Source organism: Fringilla coelebs, assembly GCF_963513975.1.
Source record: "Fringilla coelebs genome assembly, chromosome: 2".
In the NCBI taxonomy this organism is placed as follows: Eukaryota; Metazoa; Chordata; class Aves; order Passeriformes; family Fringillidae; genus Fringilla; species Fringilla coelebs.
The window spans coordinates 99,037,205-99,061,376 of record NC_140029.1 but is presented as its reverse complement, the minus strand read 5'-3'; the positions used below and the strand labels follow the sequence as shown (position 1 = coordinate 99,061,376).

At 36.3% G+C, this 24,172-nt stretch overlaps 1 protein-coding gene across 1 annotated transcript in view; it reads right to left on the bottom strand.

Annotated features, from left to right (window-relative positions):
• Positions 1-953: 953 nt before the first annotated feature.
• The window catches only part of CBLB (Cbl proto-oncogene B), a gene marked incomplete at its 5' end in the record, with an annotated part of 128,397 nt that continues 105,178 nt past the window's right edge, over positions 954-24,172 (bottom strand). Inside the window, 7 exons of the mRNA XM_084225988.1 lie at positions 954-4,713; positions 10,628-10,747; positions 13,178-13,315; positions 14,588-14,719; positions 14,825-14,904; positions 18,849-18,992; positions 22,537-22,631. Of these exons, the coding sequence (XP_084082114.1) occupies positions 4,451-4,713; positions 10,628-10,747; positions 13,178-13,315; positions 14,588-14,719; positions 14,825-14,904; positions 18,849-18,992; positions 22,537-22,631 (972 nt within the window). The 3' untranslated portion in view covers positions 954-4,450. The remainder of the gene's footprint in view (positions 4,714-10,627; positions 10,748-13,177; positions 13,316-14,587; positions 14,720-14,824; positions 14,905-18,848; positions 18,993-22,536; positions 22,632-24,172) is intronic.

Genomic DNA, 24,172 nt, shown 5'->3' with positions numbered 1-24,172 from the left:
CATGTTCATATGTCACAATAACACACAGTGTTTTAAGATCTAAACTTATCAATTTTCTGATGGAAACTGATAAATGGAGGCAGGTATCTCACACAGAATAATGGCTCGCTCTATCAAACAAAAATTCCTGCAACATTCCTAGAGCACCCAGCTGTGAAAATTTGATTGTAACACAAAGTAACACCTAACTTTCACATAAGAAGATCAAAAATGACAGAAATAGGCACCTGTAGTACTAAAGACAAGTATCCCAGACAGGTAAATTCTCTAATTAGCAGTGTGACTAGTGACATACACAGTGCACAAGGATTTAACACACTCAAGGAAGTACCATGAAAATCTCAGCATTGAAGGTCTAATCCAACTGCAGGGAACAGTGCAGAGGTTTAAACAGCAACACTTGTATTGTCATGCATAGTAGAGGGGTTAGATTTTCTAAACTTCCTCCAGAATGCTGGGATACAGTAACCGGAAAAAAAAAGTTTTACACAGCTAAAATATTTTTGACGTTAAGGGCACAATGCTTGAGAACGTAAATGCACAGGATACTAAAAAAGTATCAGTGTCAATTATTGTAATTTTCTTCAGGAAAAAATCCTGCAAATTAATATACAGTCGGACTATGTGTTCACCACTTTGGATTCTAAATATTTAATGGTTAGCATCTTTCTTCTATACAACTATTACATGCACATTCCAAAATTACTGCCAATTTATTAACTTTTACTACTGAAATTTAGAAATTAGGTAACTATGGGGATGAAAAGCACATGTCTCAAAGCAATGATTCACCTTATTTCAGAGCAAGGCCTCACTTCTGTGGCTTACAAAACAATGTTTTTTAAGGCCCCTACACAGGACAGGCTATGCTGCTAAAGCATCATATGAAAAGTGGTACTATTCAATAACAGAGACAGAGTCTTGAAAAATCATGGACCAACCCAACATTCTCTTAACATTAATTTTATAAAATACCTTACATGAACAGATAAAGAACTTGAGCATACATAATAACCAAAATTTAAAAAGAATGTTGAATAAAATATAAATTAATTGAACACATCACTAAATTTGCCACATTAGACAAGTTTATAAAAGGCATTTCAGATAAAATAGTTATTTGAAAGAAAATCCTTCAAAATGGAAACTGCTGAAGTCCTTTTTTAAGAAGTCACTCCTAAAAGCGCTAAATTCCAGGTCATCAGGTAGCACCTGAATGTGCTTTGAATACGGTGTTCATTTGCTTCAAAATTTGTCAATATTTAAGACACAAATTTCAGGTCAGAGTTGTCAGTGCAAAGTAAAGCTTCAAGCTGAAAATGAGAGAAATACAACAGAAGAAATGTTCCTGGTACGAAATTTCCTAAATTCACATTGTAAAAAAGCTGTGCCAGATGCACTCTTGATATACTAGACATTAACAAATTTTACCAGCGGCCATTTTAGGGTTCCAGACAAGCCATTAACATGGCTAATTATATTAGTTTCCTTTACCACAATTAAAATTTTTCCTACACATAGCTTTTGGAAAAGATCTGTGCTGCTCATGTCCACTTGGTCTGCTCAGCTTCTGATTCAGCCGATTTGCTTAAAATGCAGTAACTTAGCCAACAGGAGAGAAAAGGTGAGGCCAACAGACAACACAAGGATGGTCTAAAGGCTTCAAATGTTTCTGAGTTTAACCAACTTTGTTCATCCAAGCACTCTCATTCAGGTAAGTCTTCCTTAAAGTTATGTAAATGCATAACATACTGCCAGGCTCAAACCCCAAAGTCTTTCAAAGGTTAAAAATATGTTTAGAGAACTATGTCTTCAGAGAACTAGACTGCAGCCAGATTAATTTATTTTAAGCCTATTAATTCCTGCAGAGTAAACATCAACACTTTAGCAATGCAATTTTGCTGTTTGACTTTAACCAGAACAGGTCTGAAACAGTCTGCACGCTCCACTATTTAGAAGTGTTATTAGCACATTCATTTAAAGATTAATGGAAATATTTTCAAGTTACCACTCAAAATATTACCAATCAAGTTTGGTTTTTTACACATAATAAAAAAAGTATCATTGGTGGTCACAACCAGAAAGAAGGAAAACTTTAAAAACCTTAATCTATCAGGCAGCAGTTCCAGCTCTAATTGAAATATAAGGATGTAATTTATACTAAGCTGCTGCATAAAAAGGAGAAAATGAGTTCCTCATTACAATTCAAAATTTCAAAACTCAATCTGCAGATTGTTTGTTCGTCCTTGTAAAGCGCTCTTTTTTTCATCATTGCTATGCTGGCAGTTATGCTAGAGCCTCATTTCAGTAATTCCAGTACAACCAGAGTGTATAATTTAATAGCCTGAGTCATTTTCAATTTACAGCCTGCTAAAATGCTACAGTGATGCTGCAAAGAAACCGAATGAACGAGAGGGTTCCATACTATACAAAACCTTCTCCCAAAACAGAGGAAAGAGATAATATTTTGTGCTTTTGGCTGAAGTTAAACTTACACCAAAACTTTTCCTAAGCTGTACTTGAGGAATGAACAACTAGTGGAAGATGCACAAACTCAGAAACATTTGCTTAAATCCAAATGCTGCAGCAGCTCTTCCCTATACCCTGTATTCTCCTGATCACCTTTTATCACTGACGCAGATTAACAATATCCATATTATGCTTTGTGATGCTACAAAATAATTCAATTAGTTTTAAGAACAAATTTTTTCATGAAACAATGGGACTTTGAGATAGCAGAATAATTTCCAACGGGTGTTCTCAGTTACTTCAAATATTGAAGTTCAACCACATGCTGTCTTTAAAAACATCTTTACAACAAATGCAATGGCTGATGAGATCTGATCCTGTAAGTGATACAAATTCCAGCACTTGCTCAGAGTGAAAGAGAACACTAACAGCTGAAAGGGAATAATGAATATAGACTTCACACCCAGCCTGGCACACTGAAAAGTTTCATATACGCATCACATATCAAAATGAGAAAAATATTCTAAATACCACATGTTATTTTTTTATTTGTTCAATAGCATTAGAAGAAAAATTTCAAAGTTTCCTAAAAAAATCAAGAAAGCAGCAATCCAAAGAATTTTTCTGGAAATATTTGGACTCAACTTTGAACATACTCAGAATAGAATTGTCCTCTCTTTCTTTTTTTAAAATCAGGAAGATTTTAAAATTGGCTTGCATCAATTTGGGCTCAAAAATAAAATGTAAAAGTTTGGAGTATCACTAACCAAGTAAAGCAAAAACGTATTTCCAACTATGCAGCTGAAAAGTGACTGAATGAATCTGGGTGTTAAAACACATCCTTGAGGATTATGATGTGTACAGGGGAGGGAGGAGGTTATTAAAAAACTTTGCAAAAAATATTGCTACAGTAGCATTAGGAATTGACAGTGCATCAAAGATTTAAAGTTTCCAAGTTAATACAAACTGATCCAAGCCACAATGAACCACAGGATAATCACTCAAACAAAACATTAACCGCATCCTACTTTACTGAATCTAGAACTGGAGAATTTACCTGAATACCTTTAATATAATTGAAAAATATTCCTTTTAGTCTTGCCATGAAGAACTGGTGCCATTAGTGCGTAATCAATACCCAATATTATCATGTGCATTTAGCTTTTTTTAAACATCTGCAATCAAATACTCAATTTTGAAAGAGATTTTACATGTGAGAACTCCGTATCACTGCTGCATGAAGTTTTACTTGTTGGTTGGGATTTTTTTGTGGAAACTGTATATAAAAGACCTTGTGACTACAGGTCATGGAATTTTTGTTAAACAGAAAGCTGCCCAACATTACTGTCAAAATACCTTTAAAAAGGCAATTCACAGAATAATGTGTTTTACATTCAGATATTTCCTCTCTCAGAAGCAAAGGAATCTCAGAAGAAAAAAAAAATCAGTAGTGAAGGCCACATACTTTTTGCATTCGATGAGCTGAAATGCAAAAAACAATTAAAGCATCTTGTTAAAAGAAAAAAAAAGACCAAAAGAAAAACAGAACTCCTGGAAAGTGATGATTTAGTTGATGGAGTGGTCAGTATGGAAACTGTTGGGAATGCTACAGCAGAACTGACCACAAGTACAAGGGAATATGAACAGGACATAGTACAGGCACAAACTAGAAAACTGTAACTTGCCAACTTGTAAACAAGAAAAAGCATTTCACAGATTAAAAGTTCTAGGGAAGTAAACTTTTTTTAAATTATTTTGTAAGTTCAACCCTGATTTAAAAAAGTATGGCTAGCAAAAATACATAAGCCTCAGCATATTTATAAGTCTTGATCAGAGCAGCCAGGAGCCTTTGATAAACGGCTGGAAACAAACACCCTTCTGTTAAGGATGAAGAAAAATATTCCATTCTGTTCTTCCTCTCTTTCCCCAATCCACGTGTGATTCTGCAGAATTCATATGCTCCAAGAAAATCTTGACGCTGCTATAGATTGAGACGTGGGGAGACTGGCGGAGGAAAACAGACAAACTCTCTTAAAATACTGCGGGCCACATCAACATTATTCTGGGCAATTTCAAGTGCCCTCTTGACTTCTTCAAAGGAATAGCCCTCTCCCATAAGTTTTGCAATTTTTGCATCCACATTTTCTGTGGAACTGTCAGAGCTGTATGCTTTCCTGTGATGTATTTCTGGTGCAGTTCTTCGAGGAAGTGGCTTAGGGGGCCTGGCTGGTGCTTGTGAACCATCTGTTTCAAATAAAAGAGATATAAATCATTATAAATTTGCCTAAGACTGTGTTATAGTTGGGGCTGGTCAAACCCCAAGAAACTGTTTTAAGAGTAAAATTCTAAAACAACATGAAGAAATATTTTAGTTAACCAGTATAGCTCATTTTAAAATTTTGACAGAAGCTGACATCCTCAAGAACATCCAAAATGGAAATAATGTAGCAATTTGCTATTTTAATAATAATATAGGAACATGCAATTTACAATTTGGATTATTGAAAGTTGGAAGAAAAATAAAGTATGATGGAACAGGAGAAACAGTGAAAACAGCCAGTCAAACTCTTAAAAGGCTTTCCACTCTCAACCCACAATTTGAGAATATCTGAGTTAAAAAAAACAAACAAAACAACAAAACAAACTAACAAAAAACCCACAAAGAAACAAAAAGACCAAGAAAAAAACCCCTACAAAAACAAACAAATGAGCAAAACCCAAACACAAATTGGATTACAATTTTTTTGAGGACCGTGAGTTGTGTAGAAGAGGAATCCAAACAAATATGCCTGAAGGAGAAAAATCCTTATTGGTCCATCCTCTAGATTCTGTTCATTCAATTGCTACTCATGTCATGCACAACAGCTAAACACAAGTACATAAATAGGTGGTTTCTCCAAAAGACCTCCAGCCCTATTATTCCCATGATGAGAACAGAACACACTCATTCCTCTCCAGTCCCCCTTTGGAAATCTCCTGGCTTCTTATCTTCTATGGAAAGGCTACCTTCACAGTTAATGCTGGTGACTAAGAATCATGTGCTGGTGAAAAAAAGCTAATATTCAGACTTGCTAATCTTCTCAGAGTCAAGAGTTCTGTGCTCAAGTAAACTTGGCACTTTACTGAAATGCCTTTATCCTCACTGATTCCACAATAAGAAGCTTAAATACAAGCAGGCACAGCGCAGAAAACACTTTCAAGAGCAAAGCATCTAAAAAATTAAAAAGTCTTTAATCCTTCAAAAATGGTTTTAACAAGTCCTATCAACAGTGACTTTGATAGATAAATTAGAGGAATTTCTGGCTGTGATACTTCCTGTTTATTTACACTGAGAGCAGTGGCATTTTGCAGTGTTAAGTACTTCAGAGACTGTTCTTTAGGCATGGAAGAAATGTTATATATCCAGTATTCTTGCTGTAACCTTATCATAACACTGGATAGAGAGAACTATAATTCAACCAAGTGCATTAAACACTTCAGATAAATGAAAGCAGTTCACACAAGAGCATGTTTAATGCAGGTGTATTTTCCTTTCAAGTTACTTTTTCCATCAATTTTGATGCATGTTGCTATAAAATTTAATTCCACTTAATTCAGAGAGTTAATATTACCTTTAGCAAGGTGGTGATATTCCTATGACAAATGGATGAAAAATATTAAACATTTACACTAAGGGGCTAAGACCTACAGGTACTAAGGGCTACTTCATATTTGTTTTGATTTTTTTCTCTCTGAAGATAAAAAGAATTATGTAAATGATAAACATTCAGAAGCAGAACCAAACCTGCTATGAAGGTGAGGAAGATCCATGAAACACTTGTCTGAGAAATTAATTATAACTCAGGAAATGCGGTTAATTGCTAAAAACTGGATCAGAAACAAGTTCAAATTTCTCACTTCACTTATTTTAGTAAACTCAAGACTGCAAAAGAATAATATTCTTTATCTTTAGAATAATGGCACATCATTTAAAACCAATCTTTTTTTTTTTCACAAACCTTCAAGCTGTTTTAATATGTACATTCCATTATGGACTTCATTTCTATACAGTATGAAACAAAATTAAATTTACAAACTTTGCATTTTCCCCTGGGCTTGAAGTACAGAAGAAATTCCTTGCGCATAAATCAGATCCTTCCCTGTGCTTGTGTTACATGAGGATATTTTTGCTTGACTCAGCCTAATATAGGCTTAAAACTGAAGTTATTTTGTGTTTAAAACCTTCACTTCACTGAGGCTTTCTAACAAACTTTATTAAGCAATCACATCATTTAGAAAGGTCATTTTTAATTCCGTCAGCACATTTGAAGCACAGGCTTTTTATTCTCACTACAGCAACATCTCTCTATAGCACAGATACTCTGAGATCTTCAGCACTCTCAATTCCCATTATTATTTTTTTAAACGCTGACATCTCTTTCAATATCTTCACATCCATATAAAATTTCAGCTAAAGCTGGCTATCATATTGGATCCTGAGCTTAAAGATACTAAGCCTAAGCTGCATGTCCATCTGGACACTGAGATAGAGGTATTAAGTACAACTTTCCTTCCCTACCTCCCATCCTCTGATGCTTCAGCCACCACAGATGTATAACTAAAAATTCAAATAGATTTTCTAACTGTGCAATTCAATTAACAGTTTCTACCACGAGCAGCTTTTTCCACCGCTCCCATTTCTGTAATTCAGCACAAGGTTGAACCCTTAGGTAAGGGGTTAGTACAAAAGCAGACACAGGCCCATTTAATAAGTGTTTAAAAAGCACAGGAAAGGTGGTGAGAGCTCTGTGGCACAGTGGGAGAGGCTGTTTGTAACGATGCCAACTGTCTGCTCCTCTCTGCTGCGAAATGCCCTTCTTTTCTTCCCTCAATGCTTCTCCTGGATTCCTTGGTCTTTCACCAACAGCCTGAGGAGCATCAGAGAGCAGGTGACAAAGGCTTGTTGTGAAGGCCCTCTGTGGAACGGCAAGCAGCTACAACATCTCACCTAAACGGGGCAGAGGAACAAAGCACATCCAGGGGACACGTGCTCTAAGGAACTCAGAGAGCAGGGAGAAGGTGAGGGAAGGACCCACTGCACCTGCTGCTCCATCAAGCTGTTAGGCATGATCTTTGTACTTTGCAATACTGTGGATTACATTATGTCCTCTTGTGTTAACTGAAATACACCCTGGAATAATATTCTTGTAAAAGGAATCCAAATTTGGAAGTGTTTTCATGCAGGCCAACTGAGGGAATGAATAGGCAGCAGGCAAATATATTAACCAATCATTTGAATCTGTATCTTACAGGATAGCCAAGTTCAGCAAAATAGAGCAGACATCAATTAGAGGCTTAGTTTTCTTCTTCCTTTCCTTCTTATTATTGGCCGTGCTTAGGTAAAATAGTGTAATTATTAGCAATTTCATAGAATAATAGAATGGGTTGTGTTGGAAAGGAACTTAAATAATCCCACATCCCCTGTTGTGGGCAGAGACACCTTCCACTAGACCAGACTGCTCAGACCTATATCCAGTCTGGCCTTGAACACTTCCAGGGATGAGGCATCCACAGCTTCTCTGGACAACCTAAGCCAGGGCCTCACCATCCTCAGAGTAAAGGACTTCTTCCCGATACCTCATCTAATCTCCTTCAGTTCTCTCTGGTCCTCTTGCTGCCTCATCTTGTAAAAAGTCTCTCTCCTGCTTTGTTCTACGCTCCCCTCATGTAGTGGAATGCCACAACTAGGTCACTCCAAAGCATTCCCTTCTCCAGACTGAACAATTCAAATTGTCTCATGCTTTCCTCACAGGAGAGGTGCTCCATCCCTCTTATCACCTTGGTGGTCTTCTCCAGACTCACTCCAGCAGGTCCATGTCTTTCTTCTGCTGGATGCATTTCTCCAGGTGGGGTCTCATGACAGCAGAGCAGAGGTGCCAAATTCCCTCCTTTGCTCTGCTGGCTGCACTGCTTTGGATGCAGCCCAGGAAAGGAGGATGCAATCCTTTTGGCTTTCTGGGCTCTGAGCACACATTACCAGCTCATGTCCAGGCTCTCATCCACAGCATCCTCAAGTCCTATCTACTTTTCTTGCTCTTTTTGTAATAATTTTAAACAGTTGTATATAAGAAGTTGGAGAAACCACGCCTTTGGGGGAATGGGTTGCATGGCTGAGTACTACTTCTGAAGTGTTCAATACTGGGTATCTGAATTAGAATAAATTACTTGGTAGACATTAAGAATTCAGTTAAACATCTCAACAGCAATCTTAAAACAGTGTAAGTGAAGCAGAGAAGTTAAAGCATGGCCCATGCTACTCTAGGAACCCAGTAGCTAAATTATAATTAGATTTTAGAGTGAACTCCATTTCTTTTTCAGCTAGTTCAGAGAATTACCTTACAAAAGCACTGAAATGAATAATTTCTTAAGTGAACTGAATAGTTCAGAATAAATGCAAAACCAAAGTTCTGAATACAGTTACACTCTCTACATTGTCTTTTTAAATCATAGATGAAGGTGAACCTGTTCATCCTGCAGCTCATCAGTTCTGTCCTTTAGAATTACTGACACTGTAAAAACAACTTTCCAATTAAGAGAATGACATGATCTATCACACAGTTTTCATCTAATTGAAATTAAATGGAATATCTTGCTGCATATCATGCTGATTTAGAATGATATTTATAGCAAAAGCAGACACGTGAGTGTTTTAGAAGATAGCTGTGTGAAACAGATCGAAAAGTAGCACCAGAAAGCTCCAAGTTCTTAACTAGCAAGTATCTCGCAGTAATTTAGGAAAATTAAAAATGGTTCTATCACAGAAGTGCAAGAATTGCAGGAAAACTCCATAGCTTTAAAAGTAGTTACATCATTGTCATAATTTGCATTATAAGAGAACTCAAAACACCCTGAATAAATTGACTGAGCATTTAAAGACAAATAAATCCCTCACAATGCCACTTATAAAGCATTATAAACTCTTTTCTTCCAACAACTGGAAACAAAAAAAGAAATGGCTATATTTGTAAAGATACCCTCCCAAAAGAAATAGTATTTACCACAGGTGTCACACTAATTCACAATTATGTTATTCATTAAAAAATAAGTAAGCCTGAAGAGAGCTACAGAAATTTCCCACCATTTAAGTTGGAAAAATGTGCTCTTTTTTTTCCCCTATACCTCAGCAGTATGAAAATCTGTATTTCTGAGAACGAGAATGCAATTACTACTAAAAATATATCTTTTTTTTTTTTTTTTTCCACTTGGGAATGCTTCCTTTGAACAATGGTGATTATTACAACTGAAAGATTAGAGAGAAGTCCTTTTCTTTATGCATAAAAAGTCTCTACACAAAATTTTATCTATCTGGAGAATGATTAATGGTACAAAACATCCACTGGCTTTTTCTTTGTGTGGTTTCTTCACACAGGAAAAGAATGCTATTGGGCCAATCCTCCCCATTCCCCATGTACCATGCACATCTAAAGAAAAGAAAATTTGTCTAAAAACTGGTAAAGATACTCTGAAATACAGGTAATACTGTTATTATTTTTATCCCCTTAGTAGATTTCCTTTAAATTTACTGGTTTTGTTGCCTGAAAACCAAAATTTCTTTGGCAGAGGAATCGTTTCTACTGTACCTGTTCTATTGAAAAGAAAGACTGAATTTTAAGTGGTTTTGATTCTTGCTGTTTTATTAAAAAAAAATCTTAAAAGCTTCTTAGAAATTCAGACAAACATATTAGCTAAAGAGACAGAAAATAATAATACTTTAGAGAGTTAAGCTAGTATTTTTTTGTTTAGGAGAAACGAAACAAAGATGGAAATCAGATGCTTGTGCTCCTTTCAGTACTTCTGATCTCTTATGAGCTTGAAAGGTGTCAGGAAAATCCCTGCCTTTCTCAAAAAATAAGGAACACTATAACTGACATAAGCATTCTGTTTGGCAGCTAGTAAAACGGATGCTATTGTATAGACACCTGCACACAACAAGTAGCCACTTCTACCTCTACTGCAGAACTTAAGTCTGTTACCCTTTGATGATTTCATACTTCTGTAAAGCAACATTACCATTGGAATTTGTTGTGCAGAACGACAAAAAACTGATTGGACTTTTATGGATGAAAGTTATATTCTTCACAGAATTGTAATTTTCTACAAGAACAGTTTTCTGCCTTACCTGAAGATGGAGGAAGTTGATCATAGTCTTGAGATGTCCTATTTGTTTTGACGTTTTCTCCAGGTGCTCTCCGAGCAGGTGGCAAAGGAACATGACCGGTTATTGAGTCAAAATGGGGATCTGTGAGAAAAGAATTTTAAAAGTGTCTTAGAATAATCAGAATTACTATTTGAGGAAGGGCTGAAGCATAGAAGGTAGGATTAGAATAGCCTCCCATCATGCAGAGGAACCATGAATCCAGAGGTGTCCTCTGACAGCACATGCACATAAAACTCCAAATTCAGTGTTCACAGTACACATGTAAATATGATTTGAAGTGCCAAACACAGGAGCACAGCTTAAAGGTGGTTTGCCCTGCACTGACTGTGGTCTCTTCTCCTCACATCCATGAGGCACTTTTCAACCACCCAACCCTGTCGCTACTGGAATTGTGCCTGGCAAAGCATCGAAGAGGTTGCAGTGCCTGAAGCAGCACAATTAGAAACATCCCAGCTATTCAGTTTGCTTAGAGCTTCATTACACTTCTATGCTTTGCAGCTCACAAAGACTGCAGGGCTGATTTCCTATTCATACAGTCCCAGCTGTGGGTAAATATTACAGGGACAGAATTTGAAAAATGAGAGAAGTAAACAATTCTGATATATCGTCCCCTTCTTTTCTTCTTTGGCTACCAAAAATGCTGCTGAGCAAGTGCAGATCCATCCTGGACCTGGCTTCTGCTCTGGACTCAGTACTTGCAGAGTGTTTGTTTTGTATGTGAGAACAACTTCTCGCTGGTGTTGATGATGAGATTATTATTCTAATCTGACAGGCTCTGATGGATAGCTGAGAAATCACCCTCAAGACTTGTATGGAAACCAATCATCAAAAACTCATCATAAATCTTCTACAACAGATTATGTGACAAGATGCAAAGCGAGTAATATGGCTTTAGAAATACCATATGAATAAAAAAAGACCAATTCACACAACCATGCATGCCTAACTAGATGCAATACATTGCTAAGATTAATGAGAACTGCTGCTGTACGATTGTATTCCTTATGCAAATATGAAGAACAATATGTGGCTGTAGATATATATTCCAGATAGTTATTTTAAAGCTATCAAATGTTTTTTTAACACTATCAGTGATATTCTTAGATTATTTGGAATTTACACTTAAAAATGTAAAACTTTGCATGCTTCTGGGCACTGGGAACAGGCAGATGGAGCTTGTGTGCATCTGGGTGTGAGGACTCCTATTTTTCCTTTCCATTCCCATCAGAACTGAACAATGCAGTGTGTGTTTCTGCATCAGATGATACAATTGAGGCACCCATTCTGACTAGACTGCTGAAGTTTACATTGTTTTTCTTTTGAAGTGTAGAAGATAAACTACACTGTACTTATGAACATCAACCTTTAAATTCTGTAGTGTGCTAAGTCTTTTCACCTGGATGCATTCAGCAACTTGGATAAAGTAACACACTGAGTTGAATTTGCATAATAAAATACACAAAGCTTTGGCAAATTACTCAATGTCAGGCCTTGACTGACAGCAAAACATACAGAATAAAAACACTCCGTAAAAGGTCACTGCACTTCAACCTAAAGTAGCTCCTTTTCCCCCCACAGCAAGTTCCACTCACACAGGTCAGCCAAACACCAGAGAGCCTGTCAGGCCATCATGCAGCTGCACATGACTGCTTGTCATTCGCACTCTGGCCTTCCTGTGAAACTATCACCAAAACATTTCATTTCATCCCTCTATGGAGAGGGATGAAATGAAAAACAGAGAGGGGGAAGACAACACCTAACCCCACCACAAGGCAGATAACCCCTGAAAATATTCACAGAAAAGGTAAACTTAAGACACCAGCATCCTTTGAAAGCTTCCACAGAGAAAAAAAAAAAAAAAATTTAAAAATCACTTCACGGGCATGTGCTATAACCCACAAAAATCCTGCTGTAATCGGTATCATAATTAGCAAATGTATTCAAACTTCATTAACCTAAAAATAAAACTCTTTTCAACTCCAAGACAAAAATCATGAATTGTAAACACAGTTTTCATACCTTTTATAAGCAAAATACTAGACTGAATGTATCACAGCAATTTACATGAAAAGATACGTGAAAACCTGACTTAGCAAAAAGGTTATGAACCCTAAGACTTAGCAACTGTATTCACAATATAGTTTTGCAGCAAAATTTTACAACACTTCTAACAAAGCTGAATATTCTTTTCCCTTATTTTATAACTTCTTTCAAAGTTTCAACTTGAAGATATCCCCCATGAATTATGTTTTACTATTGAAAAGAATGGAGTGGACAAAAAGATACAGACTAATATTACAGACTACAACAGATTGACCTCATTTGTGATAGAGTTAAAAGTGAAGTCTTTCTATTTTCTGAGTAGCTTCACTTCTACCATTTAAAATTTTGATTTTTAAAATGTTTTGTGTAATGAGTTCTGAGGCCTGGTGACAACTTAATCACTGAGCAGATAAGCCTCTGAAATAAAGGAACATAAAATGAAACATGCTGTTTCCTCTGTACTCTTACCAGAATGGAGGAACAGTTCATGTCCTGACGAGGGTCGGCTCCCTGAGCCAGAAGGCTTTGTGTGCTCAATCATGCTGTGCCGAGCAGGTGGTGGTGGTGGAGGGAGTGAGGGGGGTGAGTTATCAAATGCATCTTCACCTGCAGTTTAGAAATGAATTATTAGATGAGCAAAACTTCATTAAGAACTGCAGAATAAAGAATAAAGCTAAAACTTTATTTTTCTCTGGCTGCTGAGGCCTTTCCTCCTACGATTCATCTAAGCAGTTCAGTGACTCCAGTAATGAAACTGTAAACCTGACTGTTAATACCTACAGTCCTCTTCTAAAACATGTTCTGAATGACCTTTTGCAGTGCTCAGTTTCTTTGCTGGGATGGAAGGAGAGATTGCTTCTAGTGACTCAATTGCCAAGAGTGCACTACAATGAAGGCTTCACAGAGTATCACAGCAAAATAACAGCTGTATTTCAGTGGCTAAGCAAATGTATTTATATACAAACACCAAAGCTGACTGCACTCAATCTGCTACATTTCTACTGTGTATTATCTCTATCTGCTTTTCAGAAGCTCTGACTCCAGATATAAACAGAATTTTCTAGAGCTTGGCAAAAGAATGCACCTCTTATACAAAGATGCTGCAAGCAGGACTATCAAGCACTGTGATTTTTATGCATTATTTTGCCTTCATTTACCCTGCATCTCAGGAACACTTCAGGGATCAGAGAGAGCATAGTGGAACAAGGCAAATGTTCAAAAGGTTTTATGGAACCAGAAATTTGGATGCTGACACACAGAGACACAATCATGCAGCTGAGTTTGTCAATGACAGTGGTGGTCCCCAAGCATAGCACCAATATATATGCAGAGATGACTGATTTTTGTGTAGGAGAAGAGAACAGAAATCAGGGTTGGAAAAGAGCTTTTGGTGCCTGTAGACAGCAGTGAGTTTTGAACTGTCCCTTGATGGGGGAAAAAATCCCAGAAATTAATTTATTAATTTAATTTAGTGGTTTCATTTTTTTACTCAAATACCATTTTTGGCATTCTTCTTTGCATTTGATAAAATAAATGGAATTATTTAAGCTACAGTAGGGAAAATGCTCTGCTACTGCATTAAATTGCAATGCTCAAACTTCTTAGCAAGAGACAATTAAAATTTATTTTAGGGAAAATGTTTTTTACTTTTCTGTATAGCTGGAATACAGATTTAGTATACCTTTTAGTCTGTCTCAAGCGAGGCCTCACAAACAGACTCCAAATGACACAAAATATTGACTGACAGCTGTAATATTTAGCTCATAGCCTGTTTGGTACTCCTAACCTACTCAACAATGGCTGTTTTTCAGTAAACATGGCTTTTAGTTCATCTGGGCAGCGTTAACCATTACATGTAATCAGCAAAAAGTCTGCAACCTAAAGGGGGCACCAGAAGATCATAATCGGAGGGTGTCCTGTTGAGCAAAGAGCTGTGTTTGGGGTTGTCTCTGGCAGGAGGCCGTGCAGGAGGCAAAGGTACCGGAACAGTAGGTGCATCATAGGCATCTCCTGAATGACACAACCACAAGAAGTGAATGTTTTCCTGCTGCACCCCTAGGGCAGGCAGCACAGAGTAAATCTTGTCAGCAAACAACAAAAGAATAAAAACCGTACCCGACTCTGGATGTTTGGATTTCTTTATCTCGGAAGTAGCACCGTGGGTTCCATTCGCACATTGGCTGTTCTCACACACCCTGAAGACAGACACGAAGCAGGAAGCAATCAACCATTTAGCCAAGCATTAATTAATTCCCTGAATGAGCAGTACCTGGCAGTTCACCATATGGAAACGAATCGGGCACAATAAGCTGCATCAATTTTAAAATTTACATTTTTAGATGTTGAGAGCAGATACTGGTTAACCCCCATTAAAACTGCTTTGAAGGATTATACTGCTTTCTTGGTGACGTACTGACATGGCTTAAAATAACACAGAGGAAGAACTAACATTAAATACAGTCCTCACTTCAGAGCTCAGGTCATTATTTTATTCCCACAGTTACATCACAGGCTCAATATTAGTTCACCTTCACAGATGCTGAATTTTCTCTAGCAGAATTATGAGAAAAGGGAAATGTGGATTTTATAATGTAATTATCCACACCAAAGCACACCAGAAAAAACATTAAACAAAACATAAGAAACACAAAAAAATCCAAACAGAACACCACAATACACATTAGCAATAAATTTTGACTCAACTTTGCCAAACATTAAAAAAAAAACAGTGAAAACCCCCAAAACTGAACTAGCCAAAACAGTTTTGCAGGAACGCATTTATTTCCGTATCAAAAAACTGAGCCTTGCTGATACTTCTACCACAGTTTACTGATATTTTTTTTTAATGGATGCATATTATGCCCTCAAAACTTAACAAAACTATCAAATTAATATGAAAATCATCCACCCAAACAGTAAAGAGTGCCTACCATCTTGTTGAAAATATTGGAGATTTTTTTGTGAGAAGACTTTGTTCAAATATGGCAGGAAAAAACATTGAACAAACTTATAATAATCTTAAATGTTGTTTAAAAACACAAAAGAATCAGGAAATTGCTCCTGTCCCTGTAACTGTGGGCCCTGTATATTCAGAAAGTACCAGTGATTTTCCTTGGAAAAAGGCCACCATGCTAAGTAACTCCAGCTTAAGGATAAAAATCCCATTCCAGCATGCACTATTATTATTAAACATTGGGAAATCTGCTAGAGTGATACAGTAAAAATTTCAGATTTGGAGTTTTTACCAACAGTATTAATAAACCTATGAGCTTTGGCCAAATGGAAAGGAGGAATGAATAAGGGTCTGGAATCTTTTAAAAGATTCCTTATAAACAGGAAAGAGGAAGTGAATTGCATTTGTGGTCCCAAGAGTTACAACTAGGAGTAAATGAAATAAATATAAGAATAATTGCAAGATTTAAAAACAAACAAAAGTCCCTAACGGTAAGAGATCTTTCGCTATAAATTAAATCCCCCAGAGAAGTGGTAGAGGAAGTGTTGTTTCTTTTTTTGACATTAGATTGGTTCAATCTTTTGAATGCAGTGGATGCAGCACTTCCTTTGACTTCTTGCAATATACACTAAGTAACTAAGAATATTTTCTACTCTAGTTTTAACGAATTATGCATTTTCAATAATGTAACTAGCCACAGGCAGCAAGGTAACTTAACATGGCACCACTTCAGAAGTAATCAGTCCATGAGGAGCCCAGCCAAGTGATCCGTTTACAAACAATGCTGAAATGTCTGTTTACATTAAAAGTAAACACCAGAAAAAAAGGACATCAAATGAGTACTAACAAGCAAGCCTTCTGTCCCCCTTTTGGAAAAAAAACTTTATTAAGAAAAGACAGCAAATGTAATAATGTAACATTCTTCTAACAATAGCCTAATTAGTAATGCTGAAATTCTTTCCTTTTATTTCTTATTCCTGAACTGACATTCAGCAGTAACAAACCCAACAATCAATGATCTGCCAGAGAGTAAGACTGAATCATTTTTTGTATTATTCTTGAGATATTTTTAGCACTGTCATATCTACAGGTAAAAAAGAGAAAAGGTAACACCAGTTTGGGAGTATGATGGAGCAATTACATAATTCTAATTTACAAAACATTCCGACAAAATTTTTAAGCTCTTTAGCTTATTGAAAACTCCAAGTACTATCCAAGAAGTTAGGGACTAACACTTTGGAAAGAGATAAGAGAAAATGACACTACAGGAAAAAACTGAAATGTACTAAAAATTTATAACATTAAAAAAAAAAAGGTTGATTACAGTTTTGATGATCAATAATGAGAAGTTAAGTTTCATTGAAACAAAACATCCCTCCCATGTTACTTAATGAAATGCATTAAAAAAACACAACAACATCTAGGAAACAGATTCCTTCTCGAAAACTTTATCTCAGCTTTTGCATCTAAGCAGTGACATTAGCTAAAAGAAGACATTTTAAGCATGCAGAACCACTTTTTTTAATGCCTAGGAGAATGGTTTGAGTTAAATTTTTTATCAGAATGTACAATAAAAGGAGTTGGTGGTTTTAATCATGGAGCAACTTGAAGAGCAAACCGAGGCATTTTATCTGTAGCAAGTCCTGAATTCATGTAAAAAACCCCACCATACACACAGTAAAACTGGAGAAAACTTGGAAATGATCTTTCTGTCTATAGTGTCTATTAATAATTCCAAGGGTCTGGTAAAATACTGTACCAGCCAACTGAAGGCACTCAATTATTTTCTTCTGTAAAATAAAAATTGTAAGATTCTATTTTCTCAAGAACCTTTCAGATTGAATCTATTTGCATCATTTCCACACAAAAGCACAACACGATCCCATTAAAATGGCATAGGAAAAAAGCATTAGGAATTGGAATTTTTTTCTTCTTGCTTTCCATTTTTTTGCTCAACCAACATAGCTTGATTTATCATTGATGTTTTGTTTTGTTTTGTTTTAAGATTCATACAGTAGATAAAAATTTAAGTCCTGAAGTTCATTAAGCTTTGGCAACTGCACAATATTCATGTCTAGGCAGCGAAGCCTGGATCAGGATTTCTAAAAGAGAATTTTTAACCTGCATGCAAAGAATAATCATATTATAAGCTTTTTCCCAGCTGCTTTAAATTATGACTTAAAAGGTCTGAAAATCATTATTGGCTGACTTTGGGGTGAGGGACATGTTGTGCTTTATTGATCGTGGGTCCTCAACACCATATTCTGGCAGAGAGAGGGAAAAAATGGCAATACGTCACAGAATTTTTTAATCACAGGAAGGCCTAAATTTTTTAGACCAATACTTGATTTTAATATCATACCTGTGACCTACAAGACCAGTAAAACATTTGCCCTTTTCACCCCCAATGACTCCAGACTTATTGTTTTAATTCCAGCCATTCATATCCTTTTAATGAGCAAAGTTCAGCAGGAATGTCACAGCCTTCAGTTGCCACGTCCCATGCTCCAAGTCTCCTTGACATAATCCATTAGTAATTCTGAACAGCAAAAGTTTGGAGGTATTGTTTCAGAATATATTTAAGGCTAAGGAGACATATTCCACCTGTATTTAAAAAAGGTTCTCTTTCTGAGAAGCACAAAGAAAATATACTGCCAAATGGGCTCAAAAAGCTAAAAAGACACACTATACATTGTGGAAAAAAAAAGAATCAAAGTATGTACATACAGCTGCCAGTTCACATACTTTTCAGTACTGCACTGCTTTTAAATTGAATTATATAAAATGTGAAAGGCTAACAATTTCAAAGCGGACTGGAAATTTCAGTCACACAATTCTCCTTAAAATTGAGTCGGAAAGAATTTTAGGGCTTGTATCTCCTGGTCAGTTTTGAAAACCTCAATGTAAGGGAAAAAAAAAAAAGACCCCAACTGCAAAAATGGTATCCAAAGGCAAAAAATACCCAGTTCTGACACAAGAGAGATTCAAGGATGCGAACTTCATTTATATGACGTTCATATAAAGTTTGTATCTGTGGCAGTGGCCAAATGAAAGAGAAGCATGGGTAATCCAAGCTTAGGAGGCAGGCAAGCTTAACCATCATTACAGACATTGAATCCAATTAATTTTGGAAAAAACAGAAGTTTTCTAAAAAAAAAATTTTTCAAGGCTGCTAAATCACCTTACCGAGCAAGAGGTTTTATATTATGACTATGAGGTGGTTGTGAGCTCAGTATTACAGGATGTGAAGAAGGAATTTTGTATTCATCATCATCATCTGGGTGTTCCCTTGATTTATCAGACAGAGAATTTCCTGAAGGACCAGGGCACCTAAGGAGATTAGAAAAATAATGGTTTATCTTCAGCTGTTAGGTACTTGACCTCAAATAATACTGAAAATACTTTTCTTTAGCCCAAACATCCTTAATACGTCTGTTACACATAAGGAAACAAAAGCCCCATGACAAACATACTTGCAAGGTTACTGACTTTTTGTCACTGAGAATGCATAGAGCAAAAGGCAGAATTAAACAGCTACTTGCAGCAAGCACAACATAGCAGAGAATTGCAAAGAATTAGAGTACCAAATGGGCACTTCTAAGACTCAGCCTGTTTGTACTTATGGAAAGCACTGAACAGAAGTAAATTCAGGACAAAAGGTGTTTAGGAGGGCTTAGTGATGCAGAGGACATTCATGCTTTCACTGGCCTGTCGAGCTGTGAGTAAGGTGTCCTGTCCTCTCACATGTCTGGAACGTGCCCCTAAGCCCTGCTTCTTCTGTCACTGGGAAGCACCATGCCAATGGCTGATCTCAGGGAAAACAGGAATTCCAAGCCACAGTTGGCCTTAATGGGACTATGACTTCACCTTCAAACCTTTGTTAGCAAGATAGGACAGACAGCAAGAGGAGAAACACCTTTTGGTGCTACTTTTCCCTCAACTACCTCAAGGCAACTAAATATTCCTAATGTATTCACAGACTACAAAAGGGGCTTGGAATTGGATGCATCATTACATACTCAAAAATGGATGCTTCCTCAAAAATATCACTGTGGTTTATGGTACCTTGGAGACAAAGAGTCTGCTACTGATGTAGCAAAATGGGAGCTACTCACTGGAATTAAACAAACACTACTTAACTTGAAAATTTTGAAGTTTTGGGGAAGAATCACGCTGTATCTTTGCCATAAGAGTTTTAGATATCTTTTCAGGAATAAAAGAGCAACTCGATCAAAACTGCTAAAAAAGTCTGACATAATTACAGAAGTCCAATTAAAAATAAATATTTTCAAATGTTTAGTCAAAAACATAGGGGCTGAGTGGAAAATAAAAATCAGATGTTCAGTTAGCAAGAGTCCAATATTTCATTACTGAGGTACAGTTTATAGTAATTACTTCAGTAAAACAAAAAAAAAATTAGCACTGTTTCCAGGAAAAACAAAAAAAAAACCAACAAAAACCTCCAGTGCTTTTCTATTAATGTAGCTGTTTAAGAAAAAAAAAGTCTTATTTGTAACATTATATTCAGTAAAAGCTGATTAAACAATTTAAGTAGGGACATTATAGAATTGTGACATTTCAAATAAGAGTAATTTTGCCTCCTTGTTATTTAGAATAACACATTTCATACAGTATCAATGTATCCTTCACTCAAATGTTTGGAATTACAGACTGATTATAACAAGTAGAAAGAATAGAATGCTTGGAGCTATATGAAACAAACCAGCTCTCAATCCACCACACTGCACAGATTGGAGAGCATGAAAAAAATGAGCAACTTGCTCAGATTATTTGGAGTAGCACAGTTGCGAAAAGCAGAGTATTTTGAATCAAGTACAGTTCAACATTTATGAGTGGTGAGCGCAGTCACTTCAACAGGAGGAAAGATAGAGTGTAAAAATATTCTCTCTGACGTTTCCAAATAAATCATGCTAGATATTACTTGAGTTACATTTTTTGAAAGCTATTGTTGTGGTTGTGGAAATTGCTGGTTTTGAAGATTTTTTCCCCTTCCTCCCCAGTTTTTCCACCTACATATTGTCACACAATATTATAGATTACCAGCATATTTCCTAGTGGTGACAAAAACTTAATAATTTTAAATAAATTGAAAATAGACATATTAGTGTTTAAAGGAAGAACATACAATGATAAATTTTTAACAGTCATTCCATGTGGTATTTTAGTAATTAGGTAATTTGAACTTCTTACTCCTAATGTTATGTATTGACAATTTTATGCTTTACAAATTAAAATCTAAAACTGCCCGTGTAATTTTTAAAAGGTGCAAGTACAAAGCCAAAACAGAAATGAAAGTTAACTTTCTCCTCAATAATCAATGGAGTTTGGTTTTCACAAATGAAGGTTTTTCCTTCTTCCTGAAATTAATCAGTTTTCTATTCAGAAATCTTTGGCTAATATAAGAATTTCTTTTGACCAAGCAGAAGTCATACATTCTAGCTTTGGACTGGCCTGACATGGATTTTGTGCCTGTACATATTGTTACAATATGTGTGGACTTTCCAATACTCTGTATATACACTGTACTTTGCTTCTAGGCTACATCTGCAAGCATCTGAGTGAAAAAATGGGATTCTCACGAAGGAGAATGTTTTCCCATGCTATGAAATACGGAAATAAGAATATTCCCCTCTTCAGATTTTTATTAAGTTATGAAATAAGCGGACTAGAAGGGAACTGATTACATGAGGCATCCAGCTGGTACTCCTCTGAGACCCTATCTCCATCAGCTTACATCCCAACATTTAATTCCAGGTATGTCTGGATAACATGCTAAAATTTTCTTCTGAACTGAAAATAGGCATGGAGAACTTCACTTCAGCAATTGCTCCACCTGAAAACAGGCTTCTAAATAAAAAAGTCAATGCTCCACTGCACCTTTATTGTAGTGCTCAGTGAGAAAAAAACCCAGCATGTTAATAAAATGCTGAAATATATTTGTCTTCTATATTAGAGCTAACTGAACACAAAAATGGAATGAGAAAGTTCTCACGACTAATACAAACTGACTGTCCAATTATATTATTTAACAGCAAGAATCACAAGCAGAACATTGGAAAGAGGTTGTAGAATAGCATTATTGTGATATGCTCCAATTTCCTTAGGAAAACGCAAAATAAGGACAGACCACATTACAGGACTTCCAAGCTTTCAACTTTAAATAGATCTCGTTCTGTACAAAATCCTGTGTCATTCAGAGTTTGAAGATACTTGCTATGACAGCAACATCTTTATTTAAAAAATAAACAGTCATTTTACTGGAAGGCTAACAGTAGTCTGCACTTGAAATGACAAATCTTCCATTGTTCTGGAACTCAGAAAGGTTGATCATATTTAAAATTATATAAAATGGTTTAGTTTTGGTTGCTTGTTTTTTAGCCACAACAAATAAGAGATGATAGTGTGAACCCTGCATAAAGCTCCATGTACTGAAAGCCCAGAAAGCCTGACAAGATTAGGGGCAGAACAGTGACAGAACACATTTTTTAGCCCTAGCACTTTCCCTAGAATCTGTCATCTCCTGTGATAAATAGCTCTGACCACACTTCTCCTGCAGTAATAGAAGCCAAGCCAGACAGTATCTGCTCTCACTGCCAAATTCCTGTGAGCAAGATCTGCCACAATTTACCCTCTCTCCCTATACAAACATGCTGTGTCCAATTAACGTTAGGACTGTTCCCACTTAATACCATTTACATTTCCTTTGTCAAGGCACATTAAAATTCATGGAAAGCATATCAAGTTATATCAGCCAATTTCTTTCTTTTTCTCATTTTTTCTTTCAGCACCAGAGAGTCAGTGCTATTACATAACATTAACTAGCGCTTTTCTTTTATAGATAAAGTTAACTTACTTTATACTAGGGATGACAGAACCAGCTGGAAGAGGGGGTGAAAGCCGTGGAGGGACATCATATTCTTCATTTATCAGATGACCATTTGAAAAAACCTACAAGTCACACAAATATTACAATGAGTATCTCCTTCTATCACCATGGATATTCATCATCTAGGTATTACACAACAGACCTTGAGAAGCCTGTGGGTAAAGGCTTTCCCAGGAGCTCACACCACAGAGCTGTCTCTGAAGTGACTCTGAGGCCTGTTTGACCCCATTATGGAGCTGCAGAACACGTTAGTTTAAAACCTCACCAAAAGAAGAAGTTTCACATGACAGGTACTAGACAGACACTCAGTTACAGCTGAACTGCTTGGGGGAAAATTAAGATTTCAAGATTGCAAAGTGAGAGAGATGAAGTGTAATGGCAAAGCTACAGGTACATCATGCTGAACATATTAATTATTAAAACGGTGATACAGTGCTTGCCAGAATCCATCCTCTACCCACAGGATTGTCTTTCCAATTCTTGGTTTCTACTAATAGCAAAAAGTTTATATTACAATTGATATATGAATCAGGGAAGAAAATTCATTCCATGTTTCCCTGACGAAAGTAAATACAGCCTGAGATGGTAATTCAGGGTTGCTTCCTCTAATCAAATGGTTCTGATCTACAACCTGAAGATGACAGTTCAAAGCAGTGCTTGGTTAAAGATCTATATATGTAACTCCTCCAGACTATCCTTCCACACAGACTTGATATTCTAATTTGAGAAGTATTCTTTCCATCAGTTTCAGCATTGTGCTAGACCACAACAAGAATGCTACATGAAGGTATAGTTGAAGATATAAACCCAGTATCCTTTGAAAATCAATAGAAAACCTGCAGTATTTAAACAACAGCCTAGTTCTAAGTAAAATTTTGGTACTTTGCCTCAATGCTGAGAAAAGCATTACATAATAATAATAATAATTTAATTTGATATAGTATCCTAGATGACATATGTCAACACCCCTTATAGACAGTAAATCAATTTCAGAAACCTACTTTCAAAATAGCCAAAACCTCCATCTATATATATATATATATATATATGGGAAGATACTTCTCATACACATACACACACACAAAAACCAAACAAACAAACAAAACAAGAGTGGAGATAGAAAGTTTAAATAGGCTGTGGTCTTGGGAAAAGCAAATAGATGAAAAAAATGATTTCTAGCTACCATGGCTTAACCACAAATCCATCAGTCTAAGCAAGAGCTATGTAGCCTTGCACAAGCTGTGTAGTCTTCAAAAAAAACAGAGGAGCTTTGAGTTAATAACCTCTATGAATAAATTACTGAGCTGCTTTGATAAAACTGATTAGAGCAGAACTAGGAATTTTTTCTTAGGACATCACCATTTGATCTCTTTTCAAAGCTAAGTCTGACCAGCTGTAAATGGCTTTGCAAGTGCCTGAAGCTGCTAAATGCCAGAATTCACCTCACCTACAACAGAGCTAAGTGGATCATCTACTATTCCATCAGAAAATGCACACACAGTTTTGGCATACGACAGCTCCAAAGTGGACTTGAGATGCTATATTAGTACAGCGTACAGGGATACATTGTTATTGTGGATAATTTGCTAGAAGAATATAGCAA